Raw genomic sequence first — 20299 nt, forward strand, 5'->3', positions numbered from 1 at the left:
AAAAAGCAGGGGTAGAACTTAATTAAAAGGAAGAGATAGCAGCAGGATATTGATGCCATGTCAGAGCATTAAACTGGGGATTGCAGAGAAAGATGACTTTTCCCTGCAGAGATATTCTTATTCATACTGAGAGAATTAGAAAATAAAGGCTGGTTACTAGGAGGAGATGGACAGGAGGAGCTGTGTGGAGGTGAACCTCCAAACCAGTCAGTCTCCTGAGAACAGTTCAGTCAGCTGGTTAAAAGCAGGTGAGCTGAAGGAGAAGCAGCATTGTACAAATCAGTAAGATGCTCAGTTACTTCCATGTCAGGCTCATACAATGCTCACTCTAAAGACTGTCTCCAGTATGCTGTGTTTTTTCCAGTTTGTTTTTGTTCAACCTCAAAGCCCTAAGGGGTTCAGTAGAAGCCTGTCTGACACTGGGTTGTAGGTTGGCCATATAGAGGCTCATGAGCACACGTGGGTGTCTCAGGATGTGAAGGAGGCTTCCTTAACAGGCGGAGGTAGGAACATGCAGTGGAAATGGAAAAAGGCTGCTTTTTTAGTAATAAATAGCAGCTGCTTTTGCTGCTGCAAACAGCCTAGACTAGACCCTCTCTTTACTGGTGTGGGTACTGACCATTGCTTACTGGAGAAGACCAAGCTCTGACAATTTATACCATGACTCTTGTGATTGGGAAAGCACAAGACTGAAAATACTGGAAGCTGAAGTCATTTGTCTTCTGAACACAGAGGTTTTGGGCAGCAGGGTCAAATGCTTCCCACTCCTGTGCCTTGGACCCTCCTCAGCGGGAGTTATCCAGAGAGTTATTGTGCAAAAACTGTGAAAGGTTTCTGTAATAAGTTGATTTGGCTCTTGAGTGAGACCAGGCATTTTCTCATCTTTTAATCATTACCTGTTTGGCTCATGTTTAAATCAATGACTGCAAGCCAAACCCTCACTGCCCTGTTAGGAAGCCTCCTCTTGTTTTACGTTATAGATTATTTATTGCTTCCATTGTATGTGCAGCACAGTACATATTGTCCAAAAGGGAAATAGAGATACTAGGTCATACTTGGTGAAGGAGGATTTTTCTGTTTTTAATGGGGTGTTCTGCAGTGCTTCTTATACTTTTATTTCCAGACTGCTGCACACAAATTGTGCTATATAAAGTTGACCACATGCAAATATACCTATAGAAAAGTGTGTGCTGAGACACTGTGGAATAGAAGTGGGAAGCAACAGAACACAAAGGATGTGTCTAAGAGCAGCCCTGCCAGAAAAAAGAAAAAATGGTCAGTGGTCTACAGGTCTACACAGACCCCTATCTTTCCTCCAGCAATGAGAGAGGTTTAAGAAGAAGGTAGTGTCCTTTATTTATATAACTGATTGATTCATTGTTTTTCCTTTCTCTGTGACTTATTGCCTCCTGAAGTTAGTGGCTTCCTTTTTAATAAGGGAGAGCAAAACATGTATGTGTATTCCACACTACGTTTTCCAGTTTTAAGAACAGGTGTGCATGGGATTGCTGGATTGACCTCTCTCTACTTTTTGCTCACTGTTTTACACCACCGTGATTTCTTCTGTTGTTTTCTTGCTTTCTTGAGAAATGGCCTCAGCATCAAAGCTAGTATATGCAAAAGATTTTTAATTAGCCTTGAGCTTTCCAGCAGGGTCCTCCAGTACAAAGAGACACTGTTCAAATCAAACACATCTTCAGTGGGTCATCTTCAAGGAAATTTCCAGCAGCCCAGCTTCCGTAAGTGAAGTTCTTTGCTGCCAACACCTCCCCATGATTTCTCTTTAGCTGTAGCATACTCAATCAGTTGTAGGGTGGGTTTTTCCTTCCTTTTTTTTCCCCTCTCGGGTTCAATTCCCTACAGCTTCAAAGTAGAAGAATGAAATCATTTCCAACCTTGTGGTGTGATATGGCATTGTCTCTCTTGGAGAAATCAGCTCATGTATTTATCATGTAACAGGCAACTATAGAAGCAAAACAAAGCTGCAAATATAAGAACTCTTCTCCTAGGTGTTTCTCCAATATACCATTCCTCCATTAAAGTTTTTTGTCATTGCAGTAGCTCAACTGAGTTACAGTCAGGTTTTGGTCTTTTAGACAGATATATGAGTGGAAGGATAAAAGGGTTGGAAGATAAAAAGGAGAATAATAGGGGAAGGGAAGGAGAGAGAGAAGGTAAGAGAAAGAAATGAAAAGACAAAAAGCGGTATGTGAACGGAAGAAGGGGGAAAAAGGGTGAGAAACTGGAAGCGGGGAGGTGTGAGGTCAAAAAGCAGGAGACATGATTCAGACCTCTGGGATGACAAGGTCAAAGGCTTGTGACGTCTTCTTGACAGGGCAGAGCCCTGTAGAATGCAGTATAATCTTTATCGGGGCCCTTCAGTTTAGGGGCATATAAATGGAGTGGGGTTTATTGCGAATTCTGGTTAATAACTTTCTCAAAGGGGAAAACTCCTGTATTCTCTTTGAAATGCAATTTCTTGTCTCATAAATTGAAACAGCTGCAACTGTTCCCTCTGCACACAATCTTTTTTTTCATCTTTTGCCTTTTTTGCTGGGTGTATGCATGTGATTTTGCTTAATGATTTTTCCCTGCAGAAGGGACCCAGAATGTGATGCTGTATACAGGTTTGTGATCAGTGTCTTTGCACAAGCACAAGAAAAATGCCTTGGGCATTTTTTGCTTTTAGAGAGGAACAAGTGTTAGGCTATTAGTCTGAATCTAACTTAGACTGCATTTCTTGTGAGAAAACTCAGTAGGAATTTCTGCAGCCTCGTTCCCTAGAAAGACTATTGCCTAAACTTAGGTTTAGTCTGTCACCTAGACTCCAGTCTTGGGGCTGGGAAGGCTGGTAGCACCTCCACAGCTACCATGCAGAAAACAGAGAAGAGAATATAGGTGAGCATCTCAACAGCCTGTGTTCATGCCTCAGCTCTTAAGGAATCCTTTCTTGCATGGGGCTGGTGATGGGAACTGCAGTGCAGGTGGGCAGTGCTCTTCCTGCCTGGAAAGGGAAGCAAGACCATCTCCCTCTTTATGACTCTGAGCAGTGCTAGAGACTCTCTGCCAGCATCAATCCATCTCTGTCTCTCTGAGGGATCCTAACCCTCTACATCCCCTTGCCTTTTTTTTTTTTTTAATCAACTTTTCATATATACCTCCTGCTCTGTGTCTCATTTCTTTATCGATTTCCTTTTTTGTCCTTTTCCTGAAGACTCATGCCTCACAAACTATCTTATTTATGCTTAAAAACAAACAAACAAAAAGCCTCGCTAGTTCTTCCCCTATTCTCCATTCTCCTTCCTTCTCTCTTCTTCCCTCTCCTTCCTGCTTGTGGCATCTGCCTGCATATGCAGACTCATACTGCCTGAAAATTGTCTGAGGACCTCTGCTCCTGAAGCAGTGAAAAACAGTCTGCAGGTGAATTTGCCATTTTAATGTAGCTAACACTCCTCCTCCCCTCCTTCGACTGTTCTGCAACTGCAGAGTCCTGAGATTAGTGGCATAAAATCCCACCAGGATATTGACATAACCTATAAGCCAGGAAGTTGTTTTAATCAAACCCAGCATCCCGTTTGGAATGCCGGACTTAGAAATACAAGGACAGCAGTTTTGAAAACAGCTGAGAAATAAGGAAATAAGTGTTTGGGGAGAAGCAGTTTGAAATCCATTTTTTTTCCCTATTATTTCAATACCTTATGGTATTTTTTTTCCACTGAGTCCTCACCTACACAGCGCGCTCAGATGGAATATTGGTATTGGAGAGGTGATAAAAAGGAATTCGATTGGATTGCTGGATTATTAAGAGGAGCTAATATCCAGTAAAAGTGTTGGAGGACCTCAGTCCACGAGGCATGGATGATTACTGTGGATGAATTCCTGGTCCTTGGAGGGCAGGTGGGAGGGCACGATTGTCATGTTTCTCCCCCAACCCCATAAAAATTTAGAGCAGCCTTGGATAAGCCACTCATAAAATTGTCTGCTATGTTGCATGGAAAGCAGTGAACCAAAGAAAGAATAGAAGATACCCAAAACTATTCATTGGTCTCTAGCTCACAATCTCCACTTCTCCGTTTCCCTCTGTCTGCTCTTGAGTTTCTAAAGAGGCAATCTTTGTCAGTGTGTGACTGGCAGCCACAGATCAGCAGGGCGAGGATAAAGTATTGACAAGCCATTGCAGATGCTTCCACTGGCAAAGCTGATAAAGAGAAGGTGCTGCGGTAAAGGAGGTAAAGGAGGGGTGACTGGATCCTACGTACTGTGGTGCCAGTCAATATGCCTGCTGTCAATACAGTCCAGTGTTGCGGCACTTCTCTCTGCCAGGAGAGAGAGAAGTGGCCCATTTGCAACCTTGGTTCAGGCGTACGGCGGCATGAAACGCGTATAAAGCATGCAGTTTGTACTTTAATGGTGATGAGAGACAGGGGGAGATTTCTGTCCCCAGCTGGTGATCAGTTTAGTCACTAAAGTATGAGGATTGATAGCACTTGTCACTATTAGCCCAGCTAATATAGCTACAGATGCTGCATTTAATCATATAAACTGTGCGGCGCAATTGCAGAACAAGGGCCTCTGGCCTGCATCACTGGAAAAGCAAGCGGAGCAGATTCCTAAAGGGCTGGTGTAGAATAACAATTGTCCAGCACTCTTGTGACAGCAAAAAAGAAGGTCGTGTCCTGCTTCTGCATGGCACTGAGTGTAAGGGTATGTGTTTGTGTGCACGCATGTGTATAATTTGCTGTGTGCACATGAGAGAACAAAACAAAAGGATCTTGTGCATGAGTTCAAGAGTATGTGTGGGAGAAGGCAGAGCTCCACTGCATATAGAAGAAAGGAAAGGGAAAGGAAAGTTGGGACAGGAGGAGGTACCCAGTCCACTTTCTCTGTCTTTCCTAATGCTATATTCCTGACAACTGTGTGTTATCTGCAGTCAAAAGGAGAGTCAGAGCTTTTGAGAAGACGTGGTGCTGCCCAGCAGCACAGCTTTGCAAAGTGTGAAGCAGCTTCCACACAACTAAGACCAGAGCTCTTCAACAAAGTGTTAGTAACACAATGAGGGAAAGTTAGGAAAGAAAACAAGGGGAGATCTGGAATTTCTTATGGTGCTCATCATCAAATGGCAGCCTCACTCCCCTTCCGCTGCCTTCCAGGAGTGTTTGACACCAGCCACTAGAGGCTTTCAGTCATTAATGAGTCCTGTTCTCTTGTCCCACCTGCCAAAAGGTGCCTTGTTGCAGGCAAGCGTGGGGCTGCGTGGATGCAGGCACCACGCAACACTTGCAACAGCAGAGGCAAATGATGCTCTGGACTGCAATCCTCCAAAAAAGAGAGGGGCACTCACTCCCATGTGATGTGCAGCTCTGCTCCCCGCTCGTGAGACAGCAATGACACCCCTGTGCTCATCCTCTCATGCTTTCTCCCTGTCTGCCGGCCTTCCCCCATGCATATCCTCCTGTTAATGCTCTGTCATACCTTCAGTCACAGAATCACAGAATGGTTGGTGTTGGAAGGGACCTCTGGAGATCATCTAGTCCAACCCCCCTGCTAAAGCAGGTTCACCCAGAGCAGATCGCACAGGAATGTGTCCAGGTGGGTTTTGAATGTCTCCAGAGAAGGAGACTTCACAACTTCTCTGGGCAGCCTGTTCCAGTGCTCTGGCACCCCCAAGGTAAAGAAGGTTCTCCTCATATTCAGATGGAACCTCCTGTGCTTCAGTCTGTGCCAGCTGGCCCTCACCCTATCATTGGGAACCACTGAAAGGAGTCTGGTCCCATCCTCTTGATACCCACCCTTGAGATATTTATAAGCATTAATAAGATTGACAAGCATTGATAAGTCCCACCCCAGCACTTCCACATGCATTTTCTCCAAAGCTGGTACATGTGCACAAATGCGTGCAGTCTCATCCCTGCATACTCTTTCACCCACCTGCATTTCCTCTGGCATCCCCACGAGCGTTCATGCTGCTCTCCTTATGATGCCTGGCAGCTCTCGCCCACGTGCCCAGCTGGTGCTCGCCCGTGCTTGCCACGCTCTCACGTTCTCTGTCTCCAAATGCCCAGCCCTGTAACTCAGCTGTCATTAGTTCAGTTCAGTCATCTGTGTGTCCTGTCAGACACACATCTGCAGTTAAGTGGCCCAGAACAAGACTGGAATGTATCGGGGTTAAAAATGAATATGCCAGGAACGTCCCTCTTCTCTAAACTCTTGCCGTGATAATACAGCCCTCAAGGGGAAGGGTTTGTGTAAAGGCAGCTGGTTTGTGGCTTTTACTGGAGGAGAGCATGGGGGAGGAAAGTCCAGCCCAACACCTAGCCCTTCAGATGAAGTGACTTGTCAAGTATGCAACTGTGGCGGAGATCTGAGAAGCAGTAAATTTAGCAGCACTCACTTCCACTGACAGCCTGTCATGTGCTTGAAACATAAATAGTGGTGGAGACAAATCACTGCTGTTTTCCTATTAAGCTTTGGCCCACTGGCCTCCTAGCTTACCAGCAGCATTTCTACCCAGCCTGCCGGTGTGCCTCGTCTCAGGGACAGATGTGCCTCCTTGTTGCAGGCTTTGGGAGAGTCAGGACAGGAATTATCATGCTGTTATTTCCTCAGGTGTCCTTGCTGTCTTGCTCGTTAGCTGATGAATTTCTCTGTCAGGCCATGTGCTGCTGGCACCTCCTCTCTCCACCCAAGGTTGAGGGAACATGGACCCTCTCCCTAGAGGGCTCATGGTTTTCACCCCTGCCCCTAGTTTCTTGCACATAGCCTGGCAAGGTCATGCTGATGGAGTAAATGAGGCACTGATTTGAATAAGGGGGTAGAGGTGAAGCTTTCCAGGGCACCTGAGTGACTCGCAAGCACAAATGCCATTGAAAGCCACTGGGTCTTGTCCTGTTAAAGCATTTAGTGGCTTTTGGAAACCCTGCTTTCAAGCATTAATTATTATATAACCATTTAATAAAACATGCCATCAGAAGCTCACATTAATCTTCACAGAGATGAGAAATGTCCCTTAGTGCTCAAAACTGAGGAACCAGGAGCAAATGGACTCAGCATATATTCCCCTTTTCCCTCTCTCTTATCAGTTTTAATTCCTCTTCCCCTCTCTCCTCAAGGAAGATAAAATCACGCCAGTGATTAAGGTGGCCTGTTCTGCGTTGGTTTAATTAAAACAACTGCTTAAAACTCTCACCGGTGTGCAGTCGCAAAGGCACTCTAATGAAACCTCTGCCTCTTCAGAAGATTTGAGGAAAGGAGCCAATGAGTCATCAACATAAAATGGATAGCTTTTCATGCTTTCTCAGGTCTTCGGGCCGCCTCTGTCTCCTGTAGGGGCTGGGAGCTTGTGTCAGAGGAGACAAATATGTTTGGGGTGGCAGGAGGGATGGGGAAGGCAAACTTACCTTGTCGATTCCTGTCTATGTGGTAACAAGTGGATGCAGAGAAGTGAAGCCCAGTGAGACACTTCTGAGTGACATGGTTGGCCATGGTCTTCTCATGCCAGCAGTTTTACAGTTGTTGGACTCTTTCTGTTAGTGTCACAAGAAAGAGTATTAGGGAATTGGGACAAACACAATGAAATATCTTTTTGGTTTGTCCTCTGACTTCCTCCTAAACTATGGGGTAACCTCTAAGAAGTCAGAAAGGAGATGGTTTCAAACGGTTTCTTCTACTCTTCTATCTGCCTTCTCCCTTTCTGGTGAACCCCCCTTTTTCCCATATCCTGGGTGGAGAGCTGCTGCCTCACAGCTGTGATTTGCTGCAATAGTGCTGACAACCAGCAGCTGAGCTTGCAATGGTGAGAGTTGCAGCTGGGAGCCAAAAGGACCCAAAATAGGGGTCTGTATATCCTCTCTGCTTGCCTCCCCTGTAGGACTCTACAAGCTGCAATATTAGTCACTAAGTGAATGCCTTCCTCCTCCTTCATAGTCAGTGCCTTGCAAGTTTGAGAGAGAGAGAGACTCGTTATTCTTTGGAAAGCAAGGGAGTGGCTAACAGCACAGGAATTAAATATCCTAGACTGAAGCAATCATTTATCTGGACCACTATCACTATGAATCAACAGCAGATACCTCAGATGATAATATCACAGGAGCCAGCCCAATTGATCAAAAGTCTCTGCAGCATGTGAGCCCAGACAATATCTTCCCAGCACACCCCATCCTGCTCAAAACCTCTGTGATCCTTGCCTTGATACGTGGCAATGCTTCATGGCTGTTCAATCCTAAATCCAGCCATTTAGCCTCATCTCCTGATCCTTTGTTGTGCTCCCTGGAGAACATCCCCTTTGCTTCTTCCACCAGGAGCAGATACGGGGGATGGTGTCAGGCAGTCACGGTGCTGGATCTAATTGAGAAACATTGCAGCAAGGAGAGTGGTCAACAGAAAAGCAAACAAAACGATTTTTCAAGGAGCTAATCCACCTATACAAATATTGACGCCAGGCATCACAACACACTGACATGTTTCTGAAAGGGTAAATCTTGCTGAGAGGTGGCTTAACTCTTTGACCTCATTTCCTCAGTTGAAAACTATAGCTGTGTAAAAGATCAGTGGCAAGATCTGGGTTGATACAGAAATCCCGGTCTATAGGTTTTAGTTGTGAACTTGGTGTTCAGAGTAGCCTCACTGAAAACAGGGATGAGCTACAGGAATTGCCATTATGCAGAGTCTCAGGAGATTCAGGGGCTGTGTGATCTGGTCGTAAAACACTTGGCTCCAGTTTGCAGAGAAAAAGCCACAGCAACGTATAATCTGTAAGGTAATGCTCTTTGCCATTTCAAGTGTATTTGGGCCAGTCTGTCATTTCTTAAGCCTTCTTCCAAGTTTCAGACTGAAAAGGATGGAATAGTATGGGCTTTGTTGAATATCTGGGTGGTTTGTTGTTTTTTTTTTTTTTGTAATTTTAAAGTTAAGTTGAAGTTCTTACACCCTCATCCCAAGAAGTACGAAAGGACATAAGACAGAAGGGAACAAACCCATTGCATTTAAAGACAGGGAGGCATTTTCATGGATGCCTACAAAAGTGAGCTACTTGATACTTGCACAATAGTATATTGAGCATGTCTGCAGGAGACACAAGACTCTTGTAAGAGACATAACAAGGACTTTTAAAGATGCCACCAAGCACAGACGAACCCTATAGTCCCTATATTGACAAACTGGCAGGGTTGGTACCACTGAGTGTCATCACATGAGGTTTCCTTAAGGTCTGCAACTGACAGAGAATTTGTGGAATTAAACTAGTGGCTACATTGCAGTCCATCCCTGCTCTCCACTGGCAGGACAGAAATTATATGGTCTAGTCATGCTTCTTGTGGAACTTACCCCAAATGGGACTTGTTGCTGTTAATCTTTTCCTTGGTCTTGGGTCTGTATGAAAGAACTTGATTTCAAACTGTATAATAAAGATGATAGAATGAATGCTTTGTCCAAATTGGGAGAACTTGCAGGGAAAGGAGTGCATGAGGCCAAATGAGAGCAAACCAGCTGACAGAGTCACCAGAGACTGCAACGGTTGACTGCTTGCTGTTGTATTTTAATTGCCTTTCATAGGTTTCCATGACATGCAAGAAAACCCAGTCCCCTGTAGCAGCTCTCAGCTTGCATTACCTTCCTGTGCTTAACACAGTGGGAAACAAACACCAATTGATTTTTCACCCCCCTGCTGTTCCTCTTGCCAGGGGCAACCACTGGTCCATCCTTTTTTTTCTGTACGTGGTGGAAGAAGAAGACGCAGCTCCCTGCAGAGCTGACCACACTGCTGGGAGATTGATGTGGTGGCATCAATGTGTACACATCGAATAACCCCTATGCCTGGGCTGTTATTCTTTGTCAGACCTCCTGTTTTAAACTTCCTTTTTTATTAGCTGGTCCAGAATGGTCACCTTAGCCCTGAAGACTTACCAGCTCCTACCTCCTTAAGACACTCAAGGATCTGGTGTCATCTCAGTGATTCCTTTAGCTGATGATGCCTTCTACCTCATGGTGTTGTAACCTTCAAAAGGCAGCAGGCAGAAATTAGGGGATGCAGATACAGTGCAACTTATTGGTTTGTTCCTGTTTATTTGTCATTTTCTTGGCAGTAGAATTAGGTCTTGATGTTTGGTAGCACAGTCATGACAACTCACATTGCAGCATGCAACATTTTGGGAGTAGAATATTGTAGCTGTGACATTAGATGACTTAATTTACCTCATGGTTCATAATTTACTGTACACATAGGCATCACGGCCAAGTTTTGTTCAACAGCAATTAAGCTATCTGAAAACTGCTGTTTGTGATCATTAAAAAAGTGTTAGCAAATTTGAGTTCAGTTCAGTAAGTAATTTTGGGGAAAAAAAAAGAAATGGATATTTAAAAATGGCGTTTTCTTTGACATGAAATAATTTTTTTGACATTATATCTCAAGTTGAGGCAGAACATAATTCCTTCTTCTGATACAGCAAAGAGCAAAAGAAAACCACTGGTCAAACAGAAGGTTTTGACCTGAAGCATGGCTGTATTTTTATGCAGGGGGTGTTTCTCTTTCATTCTTGTGTTCACACGTGGACTTTGAATGAAAAATCTGATCAGTTGCTGACATAGAGTGGTATATCACACACCTGCTCCGTGCCCACACTCAGGGTTGTGCGTGAGAGACTGCGAAGACCTTCAGTCATTGTTTATGAATGCGAGTGAAGAGGAAGTGGAAATTCAGAGACAGCAGCAGACATGCTGTGGCTCTTCAAGCACACAGCCCCCACTGACACGCACCCACGACTGGGATGCAGCCTGGGTCCGAGCTGTCAGCTCTTGCTTCCAGCTCCTGAACAGAGACATCCGTGACGGCGGGTTGTCCCAAGAGGTCTCTCCCGCTGGGTTTGGTCAGCGAGTCCCTGGAGAGAGAGCAGAGACATAGTTCAGTCTGGGGAGGCTGCTTTGAACCTGGGAGGTTTTACTGGCATGCTAGATGCCTGGGGTTTGGGACAGGTTTTCTTAACCCCGGTCGTGCCAGCAGGCACCCACGCTGCCCCAACCAGGGCACTCCTCAGGCACTGCTCCTCCTTGGCTCAGGGGCACAGCAGCCAGCTTTGCACGTAAGGAGAAAATGCAATCGCTGATGAGCAAGGTCCTGTGAACACCAGGGAAAAACATGCCAGGGTGTTTCCTCCTGATCTGACTCATTCTCATTCATGGAGCCAGAGCCAGGCCAGAGCCCTCTCTGGCACTGTGCTAGTTTTTTGGTTTATGTGTAATAGCTACAGTCCTAAGGGCACAGGAGGCATGAGGCCAGCTTAAACAATAAATACCCTGCTGTGCCTTGCTGCTTAAACAGAGTAATTATTGCCTTGCTACATGTGACCCCTCTGTTCCTGTCCCTCTGGCAGTTGTTATTTCATGGCTCCCTTTACATAAGGGACGCCTGTGCCTCTCTCCATGTCATACATCTCTCTGTTTGCCACCGTCTCGCCTCCCATCTTTCTCACTTGCTCTTAGTACGTTTCTCTTTGTCAGTAGCCGACTACCATTTTCTTTTTTTCTCAGTCACTGAAGAATCCCACTTTGTTTGCATTTCTCTCTCCCAGCCACTGTCCGTCTGGTCATTCTCCCTCTAGTTTTTCTGCATTTATTTTTCTCTCACTCTCAAGCCTCCCCCATTTTCACCACTCCCCATGCCACTCTAGTATTTCTGCCTCCTCTCCTCTCTGTAGCATTGTCGCACTAGATATCCCTTTGCTTATCCACCATCTGCTGCTCTTCATTGATCTCTGCGAAAAACAAGCCTCTTCAACTAAGGGATGGAAAAAAAACGCCGGGCTCATTGGAATCTGTGATGGCTGAGGAGACATAGACCGATCAACAGAAACTTCAAAGTTTTGAATTAAAAAAAAAAAACAATCCCAGCTGAAAGTAAAACAAAACAATTATTGCAAAGGCTCCCTTAGCTATTTTTGTCTTTGTGAAGCCTGTTCCTAGGGAATGTAAGGTGCAGAGGGATGAGGAAAGGTGGGTGAGCAAAACCTTGAACAATAAATGGAAAGTGCAGAGAGAACAAAACCTGTAGTTCAGCACTGGAAGTTGCTACACACAAAAAAACTTCAAATGGCATTTATTGATTTGCAATCTTTTTATGCCCTTGCATTTTGTTTTAGGCAGAGGAGGCCCCAACAAAGATGCATAACCCCTTCTGCTTTCCCCTCTTCACAACTTCAAAAAGGCTTGGAAGGCAAACAAACACAGAAGCAGGGTATCTGATCTCTTTCTCCACATACCAAATGCAAACAGATACTTTCTGTGGGTCTGAGCTTCAGTTTAGTTTAAGACCACAGCAGTATTTAAAAAACAATTAAAAGAGAGATAACTAAAGTAATTTCTACACAAAAAGGAGCCCAGAGTTGGATGCAAAAACAGGAGAAGACAGAGCAAAATGTGGCTACCATCTCTGCAGACCAGGTTCCCCTTTGGAAATGTGACTAACGAAGGGTACGAAGGGAAAGGCCTCTCTGATAAAGCACATGGCTAAAGGCATTGCTGGTCCCTTGACTCCCTGAAAGAGTTGTCCACACACGGTACAAGCGCAGTTTCGTCTGGGTGTTTGCCATTTCTAGAAAGAGTTTAGCCTTTGAGAAAAGAGTGACAGTGCGTGGCAGTGCAAGGGGATATTTGGCAGGAGGTGGGAAAGACCCACAAACGTGAGGAGGGATTAAGTGTGCATTTCTGCACACACAACTAGATTTATATGTGTAAAAATATACATAAAGTGTAGAATTTGCAAAATACAGGCTATAATATATATATTTATATGAGAGCATAGGTATGTGCATCAACAGGGGATGATATGCAGAGCCCATGGGGTTGTACAGGGCTGTCTCCAAATGGTGGGAGAAGAGGGAGGCTTCTTGCCAGCAGGCTACCATTGCCAAGCAGGTTTGCTGTTTGGGCTCATTATTTACTTTACTGGGTCCAATTAGGAAGCTGGGGATAGGAAATGTGGCTGAGGCAAGCGTGTCTTCAAAGCCTTCCTTCTGCACACATCAAAGCCGTCTGCTGCAGATCCCTCTGCAAAAGGGCTCTGCCAGCTCCGAGCAGCGGCAGGCGCCTGGCTCGCTCTGCTCGGGGTCGTTCCCTGTTGGTTTGATTGTCAAGCCTCCCAGGCTCGTACTTTCTATCTTCAGCCTCCAGAGGAGGAAGCTCCTCTTTCTGATTTACTGGGACAGAGTTAAGGAGCTACAGCTTGGCAAGACAGTGCTTAATGGGGCTGCAGCAACAAACCGAGCTAACTATGAACATGCGAAAGGCAAAAAAACCTGAAGGGAAGAAGGTTGCCTGAAATCATGGGAAGGGATGCTGCGCTACGTGAGGAGTCATCCTCCTCCGGGGAAACCTGGAAGGCCCCTCACTGGGAGGGGGTTGAACTGAACCAGATAAGACAGCCAGGGGATGATCCATGTCAGTGAGGAAGGTTTGGCAGTAGAGTCAGGATTTCATCCCTGGATAACAGGCTCAAGGCAAACGTCTTCTCTTAGCGGGAATGGAATGGCTTGTGTGCCAGGAGCTGGCAGTCCCTCTCTTCACCTAATAAAATGTGTTCAGTGTTATTGGTACCACAGAGCATTGTCCAAGCCTTCTCCCTCTCCACTTTGATAAACTGCATAGCGACAACCATCAGCTTCCTGCCAAAGCTGGCTCCTGTGCGGAAACATTTGTAAATTTGCTCAGTGTATAAAGCTCTGTTCCAGCTCCCCCTGCACCCCCCACTTTGCCTTAGAGGTTAGAGTTAATATGACTCACCTAATCTGGCTGCCAAGGTGAATTAGTGAAAACATCTCTACAGCTCTGTGCAAGATATCACAACCTGACATTTTTCTAACACACTGTGATACATCTTTCCTCTCTCTGATCTGTACTATGACACCTCAATTTTATATAAATGCTTTTTGTTAGAAATGGTTAACGTACTTTTAGAGGCAAGGGGACTGCAAGTAAAAGGGTCTGTCTTGCAAGTGGGAGTAGCAGAGTTCTTGTAGTTAAATATTGATGCTCAAGGTTGAAACAGGTCAACAGTGCAGGGACAGGAACAGTGCTACTGCTATTTCAGAAAAAGACTGTCACAGGAACTTTCCTTGAAGTGTTGTGCTCATATCTGTCCTGGAGCATGGGAATGAGGAGCTGAATAAGCCTATTGATGTCCTTGGCACAGTCTTTAAAAAAGAAGTCTTCCCTTTTACTCCTGCCCAGATTGCTCCACTGGCCAAACCAGTATCTCATCATCTCTTGGGAAGGGTTGTGCGTAGCTGTGAAAGCTCTCCTGCTGGACCTGGTACGCAGTGTAGACGTCAAGTGCATGTACGTATGCAGGGGAGAAGCTGAAAAAACATCTTCCCTTAGGAAAGTATGTACCCTTTTAGGATACTTTGGAGCTCCGCTGATGTGATTCTCTGACAGATGGAATTAACAGCACCCTTAATGAGGGTGCCACTCCATTAGAGCTGGTTAAGTCACCCTCAACCCTCTTTTCATTACGGTGACAGTCTTGTGACAAGGGCAAATTGCAGGAGAAGCAAGTCCCATTTGGAATGAACCCTGTATATAAACAAGGCAGAATTGCAGAGCAAATGACTTGCAAAGCAGAGGCAAATTATGTTTTAACCTTTTCTTTGTGAATCTTTCCCTGATGTCTGATTAACTTTCCAGTCAACTGGCTGACCTACCAACTGGGAGTGCTGCTGTGAGAGAAGGGGAGTGTTGGTTGTCAGCTCAAATTGGGGGTGGGATTTTCAAAGAGCATTATTAGCAGGTGATATGTGTATGTATGTGATAAGAAGATCTGCTAATTGAAAGAGTTCCCTACCAAAAAATGAATCATGCTATGGCAAAAACACAAACAATTTATTGGCTGGACAGACAGCAGCACAGGGCAGAAGTTGTGATGCAATCCTTCATCTGCCTTCAGCCATGGAAACCTCGTCTGAAATGCTGTGTTTGGTTTGGGGTATTGAGATTCCAGAAAAATGTGAACTTGTCAGAGGGGTCTAAAAAGAAAGGACAAGAATGATCAAGGGTCTAAAAAACCTCACCTTCAGAGCAAGGTTGATAGACCTGGCAATATGCAGGCCAGAAAAAAAAAAAAAAAAAAAAAGGAAAAAAACCCAAACAAACAAACACAAAAAACTGAGGGAGGAATGTAAGTGATTTAAAAGTTGATAAAAGTCTGTTGCAGAGAGGGAGGGAATGATTTGTTCATTTTGTCTATATCGGCTAAGGCAAAAATAATAGCTTTAAATTGCAGCAAGGGAGACTCAGGTCAAAATTCAGGGAAACTGCTCCAATGGTAAGGACAATGAAGCATGGCAATAGATTGTCTGGAGCAGCTGCAGAGTGTCTGCTGGTTGAGAGCAGAGGATGGCCGAATCCCTGGCATGACCCATGTGTCCTGTCTTGATATTGGGAAATGGGTTAGATGGTGACTGAAGTCCCTTCTGGTACTATGACACACTTACCTCTGGTCCTACAGGAGTTAAGATTCCCTAGCATATTAATGATTTACAGTGATAAAAAGCACCTGTTGAAAATCCTACCCTGCTTCCTTCTCCACTGGCTCTTCAGAGCATCAGCCCCAGTGCACAGCAGACGATAGAAAGCCGTGTCCCAAAGCACTGGGTGGGCAGCAGAAGACAACTTTGCCTCCCTGCCTTGTAAAATACACTGCTGCCATGCAGTAAGGCCCTTCAGCAGACTGTTAGGGCATGCAAAAACCTGCATCAAAGCAGTTGTAAGTTTTAGACATAGCAATGGGATTTCCGCTCACCTGAACATCTGATATGAGCTAGAAAAGGGATTGCTGGTTAGCCCTGCTGAAAGAGAGGAGAAACCTTGTCTTTGCAGGCGTTTAATAGGTACACTGCTGTTTTCACGCTGAGTCTCTGTGACAAGGGGTGGTTTTCTCCTAGAATGGTTCTGAAAATTGGCTGAGGAAAAAAAAGGGGGGGGGGGGGGCAAAAATAATTGTGTAAGGGCCAGAGTTCTGAGCAGTTCTTGAAGCTGCTGAAATCCCTGTCTCTGCTGCTGTAGGGAAATGCACACAGCTGGCATCCCCGCTGTGACCTGGCCAACATGCTGCATCAAACCCATGTCTGTGTGGTGGGGTTCATCGTAGGTGGCTTTGCAGGAACTACAGCTGTGGAGACAGGGCTTACCCACTGCTTCCACGCAGCACCACAGAGCCAAGGGCAACAGCCCCAAACTCACAGGCATTATTTGAACGCCATCAAACAACTTAAGCACTTCTGTGAAGTGGTCAGCGTTTTGGAAGTGCTCGGCACCCATCAAGCAGAAAATATCTTCTGGGCAGAGAGTTGCTCTGGAAAATCTGGCCGCTCTCTGAGAAATCTGAATGGGAGCCCTTGTGAATTGACCTTTTGGGTTTGTGTTTTGTTTTTGTTGTTTTTTTTTTTTTTTAAATCTGGCCTTTATCCACTGAGGGTTGGGGGACACTTTCTCTAAATATACACAGGCACATAACTGGGGCTTATGACTTTCCATGCTGCAGACCAGTGCTTACAGCCCTCTCATACAAGGGAAGCGTATCCCTTTACATGCTGCCAGTGTGGTTCAGTCTTTCCAGGAGAAGCCTTACTTTGCTTTCTGAAGGAACAGGGTAGATATACCAATCCTACTCTTTTGTGCTTCTCTGGCACCTTTTATCCAATGATTCTAATGTGTTTTACATGGGTTAACCTCACCGCCCTTCTCTGACCAGGACATGATGGGAGAGGGGGCCATTAGCCACAGCTCACAGAGGGAGAGCAAGGGAGTGATTCACCCAAGGTCACAGAGTGAATTAAAAGCAAGGCCACAAACCTCCCCTGATTCCTGCCCCCAGCTGTAACCCCAATGCTCAAATCACTGCTTTCAAAACTGTGTTAGCGAGGCAGCATGATTTAAATATGTCATTTAGTATGTATAGTAGACCAGGGATTCATGATGATTATTGGTCTCCACACAGGTCAAATTACACTTTGTTTCTCTCCGTTTGGCTGTGTTTAACTGTAGCTTGGTCTGATTGATGGCACTTTGAGCTGGTGGTTGCTCTGAGCGATAGAAAGGCATTTTTCACACTTTTACAGTAGCCAAAAGTGTGCTGGCAACACACCACCACATCTGAGGACCCAGGTACCCCGAACTAGCCCACTGGCCACAGTCTGACTAACCTCCCCTGGTACTCAGCCATTACACCAGTGAACTTACTCTGGTCTCACATGGTGGAGATTTTGCTTTTTGGCCTGGACAACCTATGGGACACAACACTCTGGTACCATTTGTATGCTTCCTTGCAGATTTTCAGAACCCAGGTTTCCATAACTAAATAAAATGGTAGTATCTTGCTGATATAACTTCTGAAATAACTTTAAGATCGCTCATGACTGCTGTTTATTTGCAGAATCCCTGTTGTGTTTGTTCCTTCATAGCAATTAAGCAGAAGATTTCCCAAATCTGAATGTCTAAGAAAGCTACCATCTGTATTTTTCTGTCCTACCAGGTAGAGAATTTGAAGGCGAGGAGGAGTACCTGGAGATCCTGGGGATCACGCGAGAGCAGTCGGGCAAGTATGAATGCAAAGCTGCCAACGAGGTTGCTTCAGCAGATGTCAAGCAAGTCCGGGTCACTGTGAACTGTGAGTACGTCACAATTGGAGCATGTCAATGGGGAAAGCTTTGCCCATGGGCCGGGTTGACTTCAGGGTAAACAGAGAAGCCTTTCTGGATTCATATGGTCTGAAATGGGGGGGGTGTGGCCTGAAGAAACTATGTGCAATCAGACACTTATCAGAGGGTATAGCTTGTGCTTTGAACCTGGTCATATATAAGAAAAGAACGAGACAGAGGGAGAGAGGAGCTGTGAGTTGCCCCTGTCTCTCCCCTCAGATATGCTGGCAATGCCTTGTTTTCACTCATTGGTATTCGGGAGAACAGTAGCATGAAGAGAAGCTTCAGCAAGGCAGTAAGGAGAGATAAGGGAAGGTTCAGCCTGCACCCAGCCATCTCGGCACTGCTTATGTGGGTGTCACAGCCCAGGAATTGTGGGAGGATGTGTGGTAGAGGTGTGTGTTAATGAGAGGGTGCAAAGCCATCTCTCAGCCTTAGACACCCTCCATGTACCATCGCAATACAGAAAGGTGCTTGACCAAAGGAGACAGCACTCCACATAAAAACACCCAGAGGCACAGTTAGCCACATGGGTTGCATCTTCACCCCACAACTGTATGAGTCCTGGGTGGGTGTTGCCCTAGTGAGTGGAGCATGGATCCCGTTGCCCATACGTGCTTAGAGGGATGTCAACTTCGCTCTGCTGGTGTGCTTCCCTCACAGTGACACAAGATATTTCAGACCGTTGTTACTCTTATAATGCTGCATATGTGTATGTCCACCTCCATATTTGTATGGCTTATATTTGGCACAAGAGTGATTTAAAGTTAATATCCCCAGCTGCCCACTCTGTTTCCTTGCTTGGAGGCTAACACCTCTGCAGCAGGGATAGTTGTCTGGAGGGTATATCCCTCCTGACCTTCTTCAGTTTATACACCAGAATATTAACTTAAACTGAAATTGGATATGATTTACAGGCACATTTCAGGGTGCATGTGCATGGCATTGGTTCCCAGGGAACACTCTCATGTCATGGGTTAGGGCAGAGAGCTGACGGGAGCAACTGTTTCAGCCCAGCCCAGTGTAATTTGCCACTACAGGTGGTTTGGGCACACTTTAATACCATTCTCATGCCTCTTCCTTTCCCTTTGGGCCACCACATCAGATCAACTTGCCTGTGTTGCTTAGAAGCCAAGGTTATAGGCTCCCTACAGCGTCTTCAGAATCCACACCATTTTAAAAAATTCCCTTGGAAACTGGGTGTCAGTGGTTTAATACTGGCTGCTTCATGCACCAAATTTTGCCATTAATGAGAAAATGTAGTAGCAGATTTTCTGCACTAAAACTGTTGAAGACTTTTCTTCTGTCAAAAACAGCTGAGTTTATAAACCCAAGACATTCCTTGAGAACCAATTAATATTTTCAAATATTTCTGTGAAACATAATTTCAACGATGCTTTTAACATGGTTGAAACAGACTGTTTGCATAAAGTCAGAATGTTTGATTGTGACTTTGTTTCAACTCATAACAACTATGCTACAGTAAGATCTTAAACATTTTTACTGTTGGAATATATGAAAATGTAATGTGGTAGAGCATTGTAATACTATTACATGGCCTAATTTGTAGTGTGAAACAAATTATCATTTCCTTCAGGAGAGACTTTTTATTTTGAAATAAAGGTAAAAATTCTAAGAGGTCATGAGGGCCGTGCACAGGAGAAAAATCAGTCCTGTTTGGGGAATGAAAACTAGACGTTTGCATACATCTTTCCTTATCTCACTTCCTTAAACTATACCACAAGCAGCAGAAAGTGGGAAAACCACAGTAAGTTTGAAAAATGGGACCTGCACAACCTCAAGAGCTTCCTGGCCGTCTCTTATCATCTGCTGACGTGGTGGATCACGCAGCTTGTCAGCCGGGACTGCCAGAGAGCATCCTTGCTTTGCTTTGGTCTCACACTACCACCTTCAGGCTCCCACAGTAATGGCCCATTGCGCATCACAGACAGGGAAACTGAGGCCTGCGGAAGGGTGGGGAGCAAATAGCTACAGAGAACCCGCTCCTGGCTTCCCCAGCAGCAAACGGTTAAACACAGAGCAGCTCCTTTCTGAGCGCAGCAGGCTGGTTTGTGCGGAGCCACCCCCTGCGCCTTCTCCTGGGAGAGCTCTTTAGAGAGCAGGCTGCCCATGGCTGAGCCCGCTGTGCCTCAACAAAAGCGGTGGCATTTGAGGTACGGTTTGTCTACCCCTCTGGGCTCTGTCAAAAAGCTGAGGAGGGTGGCCAGAGCAGGGGCTGCTCAAAGCGAGAGGCTGGGCTCCCTGGCAGCAGCCTGGGGAGCACATGCCTGCCAGGGTCATTTTCTAGCCTCGTGGAAAGGTGCTTGTTCATTTTGTGACTCACCTCTTGCACTGGATTCAGTGAAGTGGGAAAGGTTTTACTCACTGAAGATGGCAAGAAGATATACTGCTCAAACAAAAAAAATCGAAGAAGGATGCTTAAAAAATCACCTTCGCTATCCTTTTATTACCCCTCCTCCTTTCCAAATTAAAATATTTACGTGAACCCACAGCCTTTGAATGTAGGATCCTATTTATGTACACTTATTAATATTTATGATGTTAGAGGGCGCACTGCAATATCCCTAAAGCCCTGCATAAAATCCTGATTAAGGTCA

The 20299-nt window shown here is 45.3% G+C and overlaps 1 protein-coding gene across 3 annotated transcripts in view; it reads left to right on the plus strand.

Moving 5' to 3' along the window:
• LSAMP (limbic system associated membrane protein) overlaps positions 1–20299 on the plus strand; it is a 1028643-nt gene that overhangs the window by 974504 nt on the left and 33840 nt on the right. For all 3 annotated transcript variants that reach the window (XM_082045856.1, XM_082045857.1, XM_082045855.1), the window contains one exon: positions 17516–17650. In XM_082045856.1, coding sequence (XP_081901982.1) covers positions 17516–17650 — 135 coding nt within the window. The remainder of the gene's footprint in view (positions 1–17515; positions 17651–20299) is intronic.

The sequence above is a fragment of the Streptopelia decaocto genome (assembly GCF_964273445.1).
Source record: "Streptopelia decaocto genome assembly, chromosome: 1".
Lineage (NCBI taxonomy): Eukaryota > Metazoa > Chordata > Aves > Columbiformes > Columbidae > Streptopelia > Streptopelia decaocto.